This window comes from Poecile atricapillus, chromosome W, assembly GCF_030490865.1.
Source record: "Poecile atricapillus isolate bPoeAtr1 chromosome W, bPoeAtr1.hap1, whole genome shotgun sequence".
NCBI classification, from domain to species: domain Eukaryota; kingdom Metazoa; phylum Chordata; class Aves; order Passeriformes; family Paridae; genus Poecile; species Poecile atricapillus.
This window is the reverse complement of record NC_081288.1, coordinates 4,723,425-4,740,642: the sequence shown is the minus strand read 5'-3', so window position 1 is coordinate 4,740,642 and position 17,218 is coordinate 4,723,425. Positions and strand designations below refer to the sequence as shown.

Genomic DNA, 17,218 nt, shown 5'->3' with positions numbered 1-17,218 from the left:
CACATACAACACAGGACCAGCCTAAGAAGCCTGGTGACGCATTGTTTCCCCAGCCTCTCCAGCCTCCTGTTTATGCTGGATGATCTCAGGATAGGGATCACCCTATTTATGCTCATCCAGTACAAAGTAACTATTATTTGTACAACAGCACCCAATAATTAGGGAGCTAATGAACCAGCACTTGAAATGCGTTAGGTACACTCATGAATAATCATCAACAGTTACAATAAAACAGATGTGTATAAAGGAATTCCAACTGTTATGTTTTAAAGCATAAAACAACTGTTAGCTGGGGAGTGTTGTGAAACTTAGCTGTAGGTTACACTCAGGATAAGCATCCATTACAGAAACCACACTAAATGTCACTGGAGGCATTGTGCCAGCCTAGATGGAGTCCTGTAATCCATGCCCTAGAAAGACAGGGAATGGGACACACAGTAGGATGGATGGAAGGTGATGGGTATCACTTGGAGAATCCACTTTGCTGTATAAATGTAATTTACCACTAATTTTTAAGCTTTTCCCACTGAAAAGAAGAGCTCCCACAAGTGCCAGAGGATGGACTGAGGTGAGCATACACCTTACAGATGGATTTATTTGTACTTACATCTTGTCTTGGCCTGCGCCCACTCTTAAAGTCAGCCGAGGAATAACCGGTGATGGAGCTGGAACAACTGGTTCCACCTTTATCTGTACAGGGGAACACAATCATCAATCAAAGACTGCAAGCAGATTCTCAAAATACATTAATTACATGAAAGGACTGATGGAGTTAACCAGAGTATATCAACTTAATGAGACTAATCACTATTCTCTCACACTTCATCCCATGGCATGGATGGGTCTCAGTCTGCAGGGAGTGCCAGCCATAGCAATTCAAAAATACAAACTTTAAGCTGAAAACATCAACTTGAAATTTTGCTGTATTTGTACCTCCTGATACAATTTGTTTGCAAATCTTCCTAACTAAGTACTTTTCTAGAGACACAAAACTTCACAGTTTGTTTCTAAACAATGACATGAAATGCTTTGATCTTAGTACTCAAACTTGTCAGACACCCATTGGTGTTTGCACATTTTTCTGATATTTAAATTCAGTTATTTCCCAGGTTCATCACAAAAATGTACCATGACTCTCTTGAATCAAAAAGAGAGACAAAGGAAGCAAATAAACTCCAAACTGAATTTGCCAACAATGAATACTTTGCGAAAGTTCTTATCCACACTGGCATAACAGCCACTGCATTTTACTGCAATTAGGCTGAGGTTTTTAATGACTATTTTTCAAGTGGCCTGGGATTCCAATCTCGGTATCTGGTGGAGTTTAGACCACTTGAATATGTCCTTGAACTTATGGAACCAGTATATGCCAAAATTACCAGCTCCCATTGAGCTACTGGTTTGCAACACCTGTACAGAATGAGCACAGATGCTACAGCTGACACTGTAATGATTCTCCAGGCATTCATTACTCAACTTAGATCCATATATGAAAAGTGTATATACATTATATGTGTGTGTATATATATGAAGAGAGAGATGGAGACTGATCTCATTTTGAGTATGTGTGTCACCATATTTAATAAAACAACCACTTGGCTGAATCTGTTCCAGGAACTCAAAAGACAAAACTAATATGCATACACTAAATGGAAATCTGATCAAATCTCCAGTTTCATAAAGCTTTCACAGAAAAAGGGAGAGCAAACAATCAATGCAAAGCACAGAAAGCAGTGTGAGAAACAGCAGGCCAGAGTGGGAGGGCTCAAGTGGGACTTATTTTGAGAAAGGTAATAACAAAATTTTCTGCCAAGCATTTTGGCAAAAGAATTGGAGCTGCTCTCTAGGAGATGTCTAGGCCAGAGAGAGGAGAGCAGCCTGAGTGGTGCTCCTGCTCTGACAGAGTGAACTGTACTTTGCAATACAGCTCTCCATGGATATGGATTAACTGATTTCACAGGCCTCTCTCCACTCTTTGTTTATGTAGAAACATTTTTTGTTACGCCATTCCCCTGGAGTGTTGCAAGAGATTTTTTCCTCTGAAGCTTCTAATGCCTGCAACAATTTCACTTCCACAGATGAGTCTTTTCTCTGTTTCCCCAGCATCTTAACCTGTAACATCACCTACTGCTTACAGACTGAAACTGAACCCTGGGTACTGGAGGCTCAGGACTATGGCTTTGCACAGGCTATTTTGCCTCTTCTTCTGCAGGTTCTCCTTCTTCTTTAGTGCCTGTTTTGAATACAGAATGTCTCAGGACAGGCACAGCTGCTGCAGCTTCCAGCACACAGCGCAGAGAGATGCTCATGTCATTTATAAAGGTCCTTGGTTCTATTCTAAACAATGTGGGCTCACAGGGCAGAAGAAAAGAACATAAACCACTTTATGCTCAGATACCCACACCACAGTCTGCTGGGAGAAGAAAACAGGCCTCCACCACAATGCTAAATCTTACCCTTTGATACAAGAGGAGAGGAAGCATCTTTCTACAACGTGGGTTTGTGTGTAGGGTTTACATCATTAGACCAGGGAGAAAACTAAGGAGCATTCACAGTTACATCCTGCAGAGCTTGGTCTTCCTCTACACTGATGATAGGATTTTTATAGAGGAGCAAGGGCAGTTTACTTTGGGGCAGCTCTGGCGAGCCCTGCCCTGACGCAAGGATGTCTCCATTTCTCATGAAGCAGTTCCTCAACTACTTTAGTTTCCAGCTCAGCTTATTAAGGTTAGCTGAAACTGGGTCAGCAGCTGCTCCCTGAGCTGCTCAGTCACTCCTACAGCATGCCTGGTAATCTCTGGAGTAAAGTGGGGTGTAACTTCTCCATGTGTTTGCTTTTCATTTGGTGGAGCTTGCAAGGCAGTGCCCCAGAGCTCCTTTTCTGGCTCCAAGGACAGCACCCAACACCACTGCAGGGCACAGAGCTGCAGGCAAGCCCTGAGACAAAGCTCCTCCTTCTTGGTGCCACCACCAAACACCCCCAGCATGAAGCCTTTTAGCTTCTGTTTTCTGCCATTTTATACAGTGTTCTGTTTGCTGCTCTGTACCTTTCAGCTGCCTAGGGCAAAATTCCAGGAAAAACTCGATAAAAAGCCTCAATCACCCAACAGGATGGGATGTGCACTTAGGTAGTAACTATAACAAGGCTCAAAAATGGGAACATTACAGCTGAGTCTGTCTTTTGTTTAACTACAGCAATATTGGAAATGGGACTCTGATATTTTCTCCTGGCCATCAGGAGATGACACTGCAGCGAGCCCACGAACTCATCTCCCAGGTTGTGCTTACACCTCCAAGGCAGACGAGCTGTGGCAGATTAAACATCCAAACTGTAACTTGATCATTTGCTCTTGCAGCACAACTGCTGGCTAAATAAGTCATTGTGTGATCTAAAAGCTAAATTAAGGAAACATGTACTTTTAGGGGTTAAAACGAAAGAGCAGCATTCTGGAGTAATACTGGGAATTGGGGCCAGCAGAAGAGCATTTACAGTGGATTACTAAGCTTCCCAAATCACCAAAGAGGTAAAGTCCAGCAATATAAGACTCCTTTGTAGCTAACTAAAAATACATTGTCAGTGGATTTGTCCAGTTTTATGTATAAGCAATACTTCTTTCACCTGAACTAATACTAGTAGTCATATAAGCCCCTTATTGCCATGTGCTGCATTTTTTTTGCTAATCTTCAAGGATTTAGCTTCTTTGCCACATACCTCAGGGCACCAACTGATAAAGCTCTAACTCTCCATTTTTCCAGGACACCAGCAGTGCGGCCTTGCAAAAAATGAAAATCGCTCAAGAGATTTAAAGGGGAAATTTATTTTTAAAATCCTGACTTGCAGCAAAGAGGTGGATTTAAAAAAAGCTTATCTCTCAAGAATCAGTTTAAATTTTAATTCTATCTGGGGACTCTTTCATGCATTCTAGCTTTAAAGTTTATCTTTTGACAGGGACTTTTTGCCAAGGTAATGGGCAGCTTTGTCAATTTAATTTGTCCAAGTTTTTATTAGTGTTGAACTCCTTTTCCTAATATATATATATATATGGTGAGTCTATACTGAAGCTTTACCAGTTTGTATTTGTTTATGTGTCTGTTTATCACTCTAAAACAAACTTGACAGAGACAACTGCAGAAGAAATGCAAAACTGAACATATGCAATGAGGCAAAACAATTGCCTCTATTTTACACACACCCATATTTAATTTAAAAAATAAATCTCAGCAGAAATTCTCAACTAAATACTGCCAAAACAGCTCAGGCACAAGGGGCAGAGAGATAAAATGGGGAATCTGTGAAAGTGTTGCTGCAGTCTAAGAGGCGACATGAAATTATCATGGACAACTGGGCCACCACCCCATCCATCACCAACTCATCCACAGAAGACAAACTTTAGTTCCCCACATCACCCAGATTCTGCATGGACCATCTGTAAACTTTAAAAATATAGCACAGTTTTGAAATCAGCACTTTGTTGCAAGTCCAGCAGGTAATATAAGTGTGGCAAGAAAAGGAGAGTGAGGAATATCCCAAATCCGAGCATGTACAAACCGAGTATTACACTCAAAGCAGGATGTAAAGAGCATCTTGGTAAACTGGAACTCACACAGTGCTTCCTAAGGCTAAGGACAGAGATTTAGGAACTCTTGTATCCAAGGTTATCACATAGGAAGACAATCTCTTTCTTTCCTTCTTTCTTTTCAATATTAACAATTTAATGCGTATTATAAGGTGAAGTGACAAAAAAATTAGAGCAAATCCTGAATTAGGGTAGCTGCTTCTAATGGGATTTCAAATCTGATAACATGCAAATATGCTGGTTTCATTTCTTAAATATTAAATATATTCTCGAGATTAGGTGATATTGGAAAGAAGAAATTATCTTTGGCTGATGTAAATCAGTAAGAGTTACAGGAATGCAAGGAACTCAAACCCCTTGAAAATTAGCTCTCCCCTTCAGTCTCTAAAGCATAAGACTCAGAACGAAAGGTGACATTTGAACACTTAGACCATAATTGGAAAATAATTTTCTTACTTCAAACAAATTGGTGCAGGGGGGCAGATTTGCTAAGAGAAGACTCAGCAGCTCTTTTGAGCATGTGAGATAATACTTATTTGAAGGCAGACTGCTTCTCTTTTCTGTCCACCTGAGAATTTCCAGGCTTCTACAAACTTTGAAACAGCAGACTTTTAGAAACAAAATGTAAAGTTTATATGAAAGGCATAATAATAATAATAATAATAATAATGCTGCCCTTCTAGTGGAAACCTACTTGCTGCATCACAACACTGCATCCCTTTGCTGTGTGTGTTGCTGTTGAGTCTGAGCTGCAGCTTTTCCAAGTGAAAAGTGAGTTGAGAAAAGCCAGGACAATCTCACATTTCAAATTCACAGAACTAGATTTCCACTGTTTCGTTTTCCAAAGAGGTGGACAATCTCTGAAGCTCTTGGTGGACACCTTCCTTGGAGCTGTTATTATTAAGAAACACCAAACCTGTAACCACACTTCTCCTCAAAGCTCTTGGACAATGCTCAGCAGCAAACATAGGAATCCATGTGGATTTTTCAAGCAAGTGTGCCATCTCAACTCATCCAACCAGCTTACCTTTTCATGTTTGTGTTTCTCCTTTTCTTTCTCCTTCTTTTCTCTTTCTTTCCTCTCCTTTTCCTTCTCCTTCTTTTCCTTTTCTTTGTCCTTCTCCCTTTCTTTCTTTTTCTTCTTCTCTTTTTTGTCCTTCTTCTTCTCTTTTGGTTTCTCTTTGTCCTCAAATAGTTTCTCAGGTAGCATAGGAGACAAGGAAGGTAACATGCTGGGAAGCCTCATGGCACATGGTGTGCTGAACAAGGGCATAGACATTTCTTTGGGAGGTAACACAAGAGGCGCTGATGGCACCTTTATCTTATCTTCCTTACTCTTATCTTTGAGTTTCTCTTTGTCTTTTTTATCCTTGTCCTTTTTGCCTTTCTCTTTCTCTTTCTTTTTATCTTTATGTTTTTCTCTCTCTTTTTTGGTATTGCCATCTTTCAACTTTACTTTTGTGTCAGCATCCTCAAAGTCCTTTAGTTTGAATTTATACGGATCAGGATCATCCTCTTTGAGTAGTTCCTTCCACTGAAACTTTGCTTCCTTGTTTCCTTCCTTGTCTTTATCTTTCTCCTTGTTCTTTTCCTTCTCCTTATTTTTCTCCTTGTTCTTCTCTTTATCTTTTTCTTTTTGTTTTTCTTTCTTCTTCATTTTAGTTTTCAGCTCTTTTTTCAATTTCTTTTTCACTTCTGTCGATGAAGCCAACTTGGTTTTCTCCTCATAGACTTTGAGAAGAGGCTCTGGAGTTGGAGGTGAAGCAGAAGGAGAGGAGAAATAAGTGAAGTTGGTAGGTGGATTAGAAGGTGTCCCCATGTTTGCCTTCCGAATGACCTCATCAATGGAGTCATCCATTGTCCATGAAATGTCTGAACTTGAAGTCCCACCTGAGGCAGGTATTGGAGTTCCTCCTGCCTTATTTGCATTATTGGCAGGAACAGAAGGTTTAGGAGTTGTAGACTCAGATATAGAAAGTCTTTTAGGACTGGTAAAAATTTCCCCTTCTGATTCAGACCCGGAGGAAAACTCAAAGGGATCCGGTTCCCGTTCTGCACACGCACGAGCAATCACAGCATCGATCGAATCATCAATAGTCTTGTCCATGACCGGGACTTTCTTCACCTGGTTGTCCATATTTGGCTTAGGGGCAGGCTCAGGTGGTGTCTGTCCCTGTTTCACTTGAATATTTTCCTTTCCTATCTTCTCACTCAATGCAGCCAGAGGGGTTTTACTTGGTGTTTCAGGCTTCACAGGTGGTTGCGGAATATGAGCAGGAACCTTTGGACTTTTGGGACTTTTTGGGCTCTTGGCGCGACCTGGTGACTTTTTCTCTTTGGATCCAGTTTTTGGTGAACGAATGGGACTCCCAGCTACCACTGGTGAGGGTGTAGTTTTCGGTGATTTTGTCTTTTGTCCTGGAGAACTTGTTTTGGACTTTGTTTTGGGTACAAACGGCTTTGCCTCTGAAGTTTTGGGGGTCGGCACTTGGGATTTTGCAATGGGAGCCAACATAGGTGGTTCTGGTGAAGGGGGGGCTAAGTCTGTACTGTCCTGAACATGAACTGGAGAAAGCATTGGTGGTACTTTTTGTGTATTTATTGAGCTAAGAGGCTCACGTGGTTCCACGGTTCCATCCAAGGGGTCCCCTTTGGAAACAGACAGTTTTGGCCTTTTCACAGGTGGGAATTCCTCAGCATCAGGACTTTCTAATGGTCTCTTGCTTAAGTAGTTCTCATCATTAATTGTCTCATCCTCTTCCATATCTCCTTCTTCTTCCAGTGGGACCTGCATGGCCTCTGCAGATGTACCTCCATCGGTAGGAACCTGCTCCTCTTCCTCTTCTGTAACAAAAAACGTTTAGAAAAACATTAGGATAACTGAAACAAACAAGCACCAGAGCAAATATTCATGTGCAGACAACTGGACACATAAGAGCTTCTTACTGGTCTATGTAGAAGGAACAGGTGGCACCTCCTGTCTCACATCAGCCCCTGCTGGAACTGGGGGTGCCCTCACTGCGGTAACACTGAACCCATGAGCAAAGGAGAGGAGGGTAGAGCTCACCAATGGCAGAGCTTTCAGAGCAGGTCCAAAGTGTCAGTTCTACCCAAAATCACCCTACTTCTACCACCTAACTTCTTCATTCATTTTTAAATAAATGAAGGGAAAGAGGTTGAGGTGAAACATTTTTTGGTGTAATACAGTGTCAAGCAAAGTGTCCAAGTAAAATTAATCAGAACTGTCTTTCTTGCCTATATATCACACAATTTTGACTACAGATTAACTACTAGGAAAACATCTTCTTAAACCTAGTTTATTCTTCCTGAAGCAGCACAGTCTGGAGGTTAAAGAAGAGGACTAAGCCCCATTCAACCTGCCAGGTTCTGTGTCTGATACCATCTTAAGAGCTGCTGCAGGTGGACATTATCTGTTATGACTATATGGGAACGCCCCAGCATCGTGTGTGTGTGTTGGTTCAGATTAGGAACATGCCTTTGAAATGCATTTCTCCATCATCTCCCTTACTGTTGTTTTGTTTGCATCATGGGACAATCCTGAAGTGCATATACCGGTATGATACGCATACGCTGCATTCCTGCAGCAGTGAAACCAGAATGAAGGAGAAATCCACCTAAAACACTCCAGAGCAAGTGGGCATTCAAAAACCAAAAGCCAGCTTCTGAAAGCAAGATAAACCTGAAATCTACACAGTGTAGGCATCAGACATCAACTATTCCGAACCACTGTGGATACCACTTGTGTGATTGCGGTTTTTTGGTTTAATAACATATTTTTTTTTCCCTACATAAACCACCATCTTCACACCCACATGTGACACTATGGTGCAGAGAAAGGAGAAAATTCACTTGAGATCTCCCAAGAAATCCACAGTAGATTTAAAAAGAGAACCTCTGATCTCCACAACCACAGCCAAGCACTTTATCCTCTTGGATACACTTCCTCACTTTCAAAATGGAATTATCTGAGCAGGAAAAAGGATTCCTAGTCCTGAATAAGAATGTCTACACAGGCATTAATGTGACACATTTGTATTTGCAGTAATTACATCATTACACTTCTGCTGGTTAACATTCCTACACAGACAACCTCGTTTCACTTTACCCCAAGTTTCTGTTTACCCACCTGCAAAAACTCAAGACATTTTGTCTAGTAGGGTTTCTGAGGAAAGATATCCTGTGCCTCAAGATTCTCACATGAAATATGTAGTAAAAAACATTTATGAGGACAGTGGTTAAAACCCAATTTCTTAATGAGCAAGTGGATTTAATGAAGAAAGCACCAAGAAACTTGAAACATTCCACTAAACGCTATTTACAACTCAGTAAGACAGCATTTTTCTGAAATATCTATTTTCAAGGAGTTTATTTTCAGGTTTTCTGCGCTGGTGTTTCTCTACTGTAATGTGTCAATGCTCTGATTTAGGAGAGTTGAGTCAAGAGCCCTGGGCTGCAGCACAAATCTTGCCAGCATCACAAATTAAGTAAAATGAGCTAGCAAGTCTGGCTTTCACCAGGGCCCAGAGGATTTACAGCAGCCAGCCCAGAGAGGAGACTTTGCCTGAGGATAAAGTCTTAGCCTTCCGTGAAAAACAGAAATGTTAGGGAGTTAGGTTTTGCCTGGCTGGGCACTGACATTAAATTTTTTAAACTGCAAAGTTAGAGTATAACTGAGAAATCACTGTGGACTGAGCCTGCACCTGCTATGGGGAAAAAATCTGCTTCCCCCATCATGGAAGTAATTTCAATCTCTGTTTAAGCTGCTGCAGAAATCAGCTGCCTTCACCCACTCAGAAGGTTTTGGGGATGAAGAATCAGCATTCATCAGATGTCACACAGCACTGGTTGCTACTGAGCAATTCCCTCCCAACCCCATTCCACCTACTTCAGCATTGAGAGTTTGTTTTCATTTAAAAGTAGGAGATAAAATTTAAAACAAACATCATATTTTAAAATTGGGATTTAGAGAAATCTTTTGCCTCAGCCACAAGACAAAAAGTGTAGCCGAATTAAAATATTAGGAAAGATAGGGTTTGATGATACAGACTTTAGAGATAGGAACATTAACCATTTTAATGCAAGAAACATGGGGATAAAAAGAGTCAATAAAGTGGAAAATAAACTACTGCAACAGTAAAAAATTTACATTTACTAGAAAAATCAGAATATTTATTTGCTAAAGATTTCTGCCCAATGTCCATTTAAACAGCCCCCTTCTTAAACTGTACCTGAGGGAAGGATGCTGCAATATTTCATATTTTTATAACTCCTTCCCATCCCAAGGTGCTTCTCATGTTTTACCTACTTAGGATTGCAGAATACCAGCAGCTGCTGGATCAAAGGCAAAAAAACAATTTCAGAGGAGCTTTGGAGAACAGGGACCGGAGTTCTGTATAATAAAAAAAGAGCAATGCTTATTTTTTTTTAAATAAGGCCAAGTAAAGTTTGCAGCGGGCCCACGAAGTTTCTGTGATCTTGTGTGGAGGTGCCAGGGAAGGGCAGAAAGGTTAAAGTGCAGTTTGTAGAGGTGAGACAAGAAATCGGGGTGTCTTGGCTCCAGCTTTCATGCACATTCCTGCAAGCCACAAAGACAACTTAGTAAGGAAGCAGAAGCATTACCATCCCTTTTATATGGACTTGGATTCCCCAAAACATCTGGAAAAAATTGCCTGGGTCAGTCCTGAACAATCCAGGGACTAAGGAAGTTCATGAGCACTTAACTCCTGACACACATTCACCACTTTTCAGACATGCTCAGATGACAATCTGGAATCCTATCATGGTCAAATGAAATCCAAATTTCTCTTGGAACAAGGCCACAGTCTGATCCTTAGCAAGGACTGGTTTTCTGCCAGGCAGTGCCTTTCAAACCTGAGCCACCACAGCTGTGGCAGAAAACAATGAAGCACTTTTTTTTCTTTTTTTTTCTTGTGACAGTGGAGGGAGGTAGTTAATTAGAGAAAGTGAAATTTCTATCTTGAGTTCAAGACCTACGTCTCTTTTTCCTCCCAAAGGATTAACACCAGAGCAAGAACTAAATATGGAAAAACTTCAGCTTTTAAGTGTTTGCTGCCTGACTTGGTGATGAGCATTTACAACCACGCAGCCACTTCCTCACCTTTGTCCATGCCATTTGCCACCTGGCACTTCTGGACACACCATCCTTTGTGCAGGGGATTGGTTTTTAACTCTCTTTACTGCCATTTCTCCCTATCTCCGGCCACCTTATTAATGATCCAGCCCGAGTTAGCATCTATAGGTCAAATGGATATCACCTCAGCCATCTGCCCTCATAACTCTCCCCTGTAATGAAAGGAGACTGGAGCTGTTTGGGAGGTTTCTCAAGATAACAGATACATTTTTTTTGGTTGTTAGAGAAGTCAGTGCTGGATCAATATTAATGCTCACATTACTAAAGCTATAGAGAGCAATTGTTTATTATGTCAGCAGGCCCCCTGTGCAGAGCCTGGGTTACAGGAGGGATGAGTTCAGCCATCACAGCACTGAATTTGTCCATCACTGAAATAAAACAAGCTGAGAGCTGTCAGCATGCTGACCATGAGAAATCTGGTTGGAAAGGCAGCATTTCTTACCTGAGAAAGAGCTGGCTGTGCCAGGGAAGTGGTGGAATCACTGTTCCTGGAACTGTTCAAAAAACACGTGGATGTGTCACTTGGGGACATGGATATAGTGGGGACTTGCCAGTGCTGGGTTAATGGACTTGATGATCTGAGAGGGCTTTTCCAACCTAAATGATTCAATGGGTAACAATATCACCTGTGTCTATGTCAGAAGGCAAATTCACTTTCATGAAAGGATGATCTGGAAGTTAAGGGAGGAAAGAATCCACTTGTCTATTGACACAGGTCTGCAGGGTCATTTGGGGCAGGTCACTCCACATCCTGCTACCTTCCCATCTGACAATGATGATTCCACCTCACAGAGGTGCTGTAAAAGCTAAACTTGATAAATATCATCAGAATACCAAATGCAAACCATGGGGATCTGTCACCACTTCAAATGCTGGAAAATTTCTTAAGCTCAATAATTCAGGCAAGAAACTGAAACTCCTGCACCTTTTTTAAGGAAAAAACACTAAGGAAGCTCAAACTCTACTTGGTACATCATGTTCCTGTGGCACAGCAGGGACCCCAGATCTCAGGGTTATTGAATATATACCTTCTTAATTTGGCCACAGCTCAGTTCCAGGACAGCAGTAGTCAACACTTCAGTAATTAATTTCCAGGTTTACAAAAACTGAGGGACTATTTGTCCCTGAAACTGACACAAGGGTATAAAGGAACAGAAATTCTGCCTTTTTGCAGAAAAAGAAGTGCAATCACCTGTACCACATTATCATGTTCACCTGGCTGCCTCGTCAGAGGAGGCAGCACAATGGGTGAGATAAAAGTGAAGGCAGGAAAAATAGATGCAAGCCTCATCTGATTGAGTAGAAATGCACTTATGTATGGGCATTCTTCAAGCAAGAAAATCTATCACATCAATAAAATTAAAATTGTCATCATCTTAGTCGTCACCACTTTTTACTTGGTAACATCAGTGAGAAAACATAAGCACTGACAGCTAGATGGGTGTCCTAGAGAACATGGCACAGACTGGGACAGACAAAAATCTCTGCTCAGCTCCTGACCCTGCCAAAAACTTACCCTGTCTGTTGTCTGGCATTTAATTTAAGTAAAGTTCCAGTCTCTCTTCTGAAAACTGGATTAACATTTTGCTCTGTCACAGGGTGGTGACAGGATAAAACCATCTGGGTAAGACATGCAGATTTAAGAATAAATGAATATTTTTTATGTACAAGATGAAGCAGAGTCAGACATGCTGGCCTAAAGCTGGACACCACTTGCTGAAGAAACAGTGACTTGGTTTTAGTAACAGCAGCTCTTACCTCCTATGCTACATCTAATGTATTAATTGCATAAAGCTCTGGGAGGTAACAGTTCCTGTGGAAGCCAACTCTTGTTATTATAATAATGTAAGATTTAGGCATTTGGCATTTGATACTAACTGCAGTATGCCAGATAAACAGGATCAGCTATCAGAGTAAACCCATTACGGATACAATTCTCAAAAAGCAGATGTTTCCATGCAACTCATACATGCCTATTTCAACTATTGAATTTCTTCCATAATAATTTTCTTTTTAAAAAGAACTTGAACATTTTTTTTCCTAAGAGAATGCAAAATGACCAATTAAGATCTATCAGTAGATCACAGAATTCTTTCACACATAGTTCTGTTCAGATCAGCCTCTCCACTCCTTTGCACTGCATGGTACCAAGTACCTGAGAATGGGAGCTGGAAGCATCAGGGCTTTTAAGGAAAATTAGGATTTTGGCAAGGAAGTGATCCGGCAGTGCCTGCACTAAAATCTCCAATCCATCTTTGTTTCCATGAATATCCTCCTTAGGACCACATGGATATCAAGGCTGATGGTTTCATACAGCCAGCTCAGCCTCTCAAATGCAAGGAAGGAAGGGATTGTCCCACCCAACATATGAAACATTTTAGTGAGAAAAAAAAAAATAGAAAAAAAACTTCCTGCAGACTTCCAGAATAATTTTCCTATTGTCTAGTTAAAGCATGAGATGAAGCCAAAGATAAGTTTTTGGAAATTTTAAGTCATTAAGTCAAGAGCTTACATCCCTATCATATCCTAATAAGCAGAAGCTTTTGATTTCTGTTAAAACTGAAGCCTTTTACTTGTGCCATGATATGTTTTATCTCTTTAACTTGTAATAACAATGGCCTTTTCCCAAAACAAACAGAAAGTGTGCTTGTAGTCCATAAAGGAAATTAATGGAAAAGGGACAAAATTCAATCCTGATATCCTACAGGCCAATATCCTGATACCTTAATGCAAAATGAACACACTGAGATACCTGTGACATGTGGGGCTTAGAGCACTGGATTTCATATAGACACTTGTGTATATGTTACATATATACATATATATATATATTTATAATTGTATATATAATTTTTCTGCTGTATGAACACAACTGATCACTGTTGTGACCTGTTTACCAAACCCTGACATTTCCCAGTTGATACCTTCTATGTGAAGAGAGCTGGGAAGAGAGCACCACCAAGGAATTCATCTTCCATGATGATCTCATGTCTCACATTTTTCCACTGACAGTGTCAGCAAGTTCACTGCAGTGCTTTCTCAGTATGTTATCAAATGTAAAACCCACCAACATATTAAAAAAAAAAAAAAAAGAAGAAGAAAAAAAAAAGAAGTGCTTTCAGGTATGGGAAGTGATTTTTCATGTAAGGAAAATGTGAAAGGTGCTTGAAGTTAAACATCTCTACTTGTTAATCACACTGGAAAATGTTGCCCCAAATGGCTGGGTGGTGCCTTCAATCCTTACTATTAGCCAGCACTGAAGTTCGAGGTGTTCAGCAGGTCCAAGACTTGGTGTATTAATTTATCAATCACTCCAGAAGCCCTTATTAACCTGTCCAAGAAGCAACAAGAGGTCAACAAAACACCCCTCCATCCCTAATGACATAAGACATCCAACCATCTGGAAATATGGATGACGGTAATGATATGGTTCTGGAATCAAAAATTTCCAGGTTGATTCAGTTACCTCTCCATCCTCTCCATCTTGGTATGAAATCATTGGAGATGAACTACTGAGCACCAGTATGAGAAGAGAGATTGATAGTTTGCTAGAAACAAACCATAATTCCTAAACCTGTAGTTCTACATTTAAATGGAAACGGTCCCATCCTTTCTTTTGTCCTGGTTCAAGCATTTGTGCAGGAGAATGAGGAACTAATCGAGGCTAAAATAAGAAAGATTATCTGCTAGTTTGGGCTAGAAGTGACCTAATGGGATAACTCAAGTGGAAATATATCTGAGGGTGGAAGAAAAAAGAAAACCAAAGATAAAGTATTTTTATGCCCAGCTGGCAAAGTAAAAAACCCACTTCAAGATAACACAAGCTTAAGGGAGTGGGGAAAAAGAGAGCTGTGAGGAGCATCACTTTGAGCATAAGATCTTGGCTTAGGATATAATGTGAGATTTTGGCTTCCACTGCTGCTTTAGGATATCAGATGCAATGAGAGTAACACCTCTAAGTAGTTACTAGTGGCTGCCCTCATTCTAATATTTTTAAAAATATGGAATTTTATGAAGCCAAATTATACAGGGTTCTTAAAATGACACATCCAGTTCCCTGCTGAAGACAGAATTGGCAGATTGTTATCTGTTACACCCACAATCTCTCTCTGACCTGGCAAAATATTACTCCAGAATTTGTGCTGCTACAGTAAGCAAAAACATGTTTCTGTCTAAATACAACAAGGGAGACTTTATTTTTGCTTTGACTTTTAAGCAGTGGCTCAACATTTTCTGTAGCTCATGCACACACACAAACACACAGCAGTGCTGGGCTAATGGGTCTGGAGAGTACAAACAACCCCAGAAGCATCTTTAGGAAGTGATGGAATGAGAAATGTGTGAGATCCAGCCAGCTCCCTGTCAGCAGGGCAGCCTTGGCTCAGTCACTTTGGTGTTGCTCTGAATTATTTGGGATTGAGTCTCTCCCCTGAACTGTGCAGAGTGTAATGTGAAAACCACTGCAGTTAGATCAAAACATAGAACTAGGGACAGAAAACCTCTTCAACAAAATTTGGCTTAGTCTCCAAGCTTTTTATTTCATTTTTTACTCCTTCTGGGGTGTATGATCCTTAAAAGAAGCCAGAACTTGTCCCAAAGTATGTGGGAAGGAATAGAGGTTTTCTCTTTAAAGGAACATTTTGACTTGTAAAAAATAAAATTATTAGCAAAGACAAGGTAATTAGGCAATGACAATTCATAGAGTACAACCAATCAATAACAGAGTACATTAGCAAGACTGACAGAGGTGTGAAGCTGATACTTTATAAATGGCTCTATACTGACCTGTAAAAATGCAGCGTTTCCCTAACATTCGGCACAATAAAAAAACTAAAATGCTATATAAGCAAGCCAACCTGAAATGACACCTAGTATTATAAATGGCCTAATCTATATGTTAATACTGTTGTATCACATAACTGCAGCAAGACTAAGATAACAATATGACTTTGGGGTTTCTATGGCTACATCCTGGGCTAACGTGCCTGAAAGGGCTTGCTGCTGACACCACACAAGCTTTCTGAGTGCTTCTCTTTGGTTATTTATGATATGATTTATGATAACGACAACATCTCCTATTTTCTCCCCTCGTCAGATACAATAAATTGCCATCGTTAATCACCGTTCTTGCTTCAGCTATGATTACAATAGTATAATAGGGCCTAGCTATGGTAATACTGTGTATTAAGGTGTTTTTTCCCCCCCTTTAAAGAAATATGCATAAGTAGATCTTTGTAGCCAATGTCAGTACCTGTAGTATTTTAATAATCTTCCCAGGAGTATTCCTGGATGAGAATTTCTGTTACAACTGAGATTCAGCACTATTCCTCTTGTAAAGATCAAATTTACCATCTAAAGACTCAAAATCCACATAGTATTATCTGTATCTAATAATTCTCAAATATAATATGAGGGGTTTATACGTATTTTTCTTGAGAAAAGGAAAGCAGACCATCAGTCTTTTCACTTTGCACCTCTGTATCTAATCTTCCTGGCTGAGCTTTCCAAACCAGCTTTTCAAGTATCACAAATCTTAATAAAAACAAAAACATTGAACCTATATAAACATCTGGAAGGATTTTTACAGTGCTTTTCCTTTTCTATACTATGGTCTTGTATAAGAAAATATACTGTTCTACCTTCAATAAAATCCTAGGCTGAAAATCCCTAGGCTTTTACAAATATTTTAGGAAGCAACTATTTGTACCTCCTGGCAAAGGAACAGACTAAGTATTTATTGCACTAGGGTACCTGTATTTCTTCCATATTAATAATTTTTTACCTGGCATTGCAGAATTTTACTCCTTCATGGATTTGCAGCCTGTATGTATATTTGGGTACTTGAATTCGGCAGTGAGAAAATACTGCGATTATTTAATGTCTTATTTTGCAACTGAGCTAAAGAACTCCAGAAACAGAAAGGCATAACTGTCCCATAGATACCACATATTTCTTTCACTATATTACTTCAGATCCCATTCTTTCTTGCAGAAGTTTAAAATTTAACCCCAAAAAGTTTGGGTTTTTTTGTGTAATGCACCTGTGAGAGCAGAAATGTGGTTTAAGGCCCAAGCCTTAACGTTTGAACTGAAGAGTCACACTTCTCATCCTCAAGAGTCCCAGAGACAGCAAGAGGCAGACATGATGGCAAGATGGGCTATTTCAGATTGTACTAACAAGCATATTTGTATTTATATTGCTGCTAAAAATAGCTAGGGTGTCCTTCAGCCCAGAGTGACCCAACTCGTTACTGGTTTTGTGGCAAGGGTAGAGGAGATGGGAGGGAAGATCATGGCAATTCTGATCAGTGGTCTCCTATTAAATGATGAGCTCATCTCCAAGTTCACAGGATAAACACAGACACTGCCAGGTGGGGCACAAAATCCACATGGAGAGAGAATTCCTCTGGCACCAAGGTCTGTGATCAGCTACAATGACCTGTGTCTGCCTTTGACTTGCTTTACTCCCT

General features: G+C 40.3%; 1 protein-coding gene across 1 annotated transcript in view; it reads right to left on the bottom strand.

Annotated features, from left to right (window-relative positions):
- Positions 1-17,218, bottom strand: part of LOC131591909 (transcription initiation factor TFIID subunit 3-like) — a 111,902-nt gene that overhangs the window by 18,295 nt on the left and 76,389 nt on the right. Inside the window, exons 3-4 of the mRNA XM_058863027.1 lie at positions 5,605-7,421; positions 608-690 (exon numbers count right to left, since the gene is read on the bottom strand). Of these exons, the coding sequence (XP_058719010.1) occupies positions 608-690; positions 5,605-7,421 (1,900 nt within the window). The remainder of the gene's footprint in view (positions 1-607; positions 691-5,604; positions 7,422-17,218) is intronic.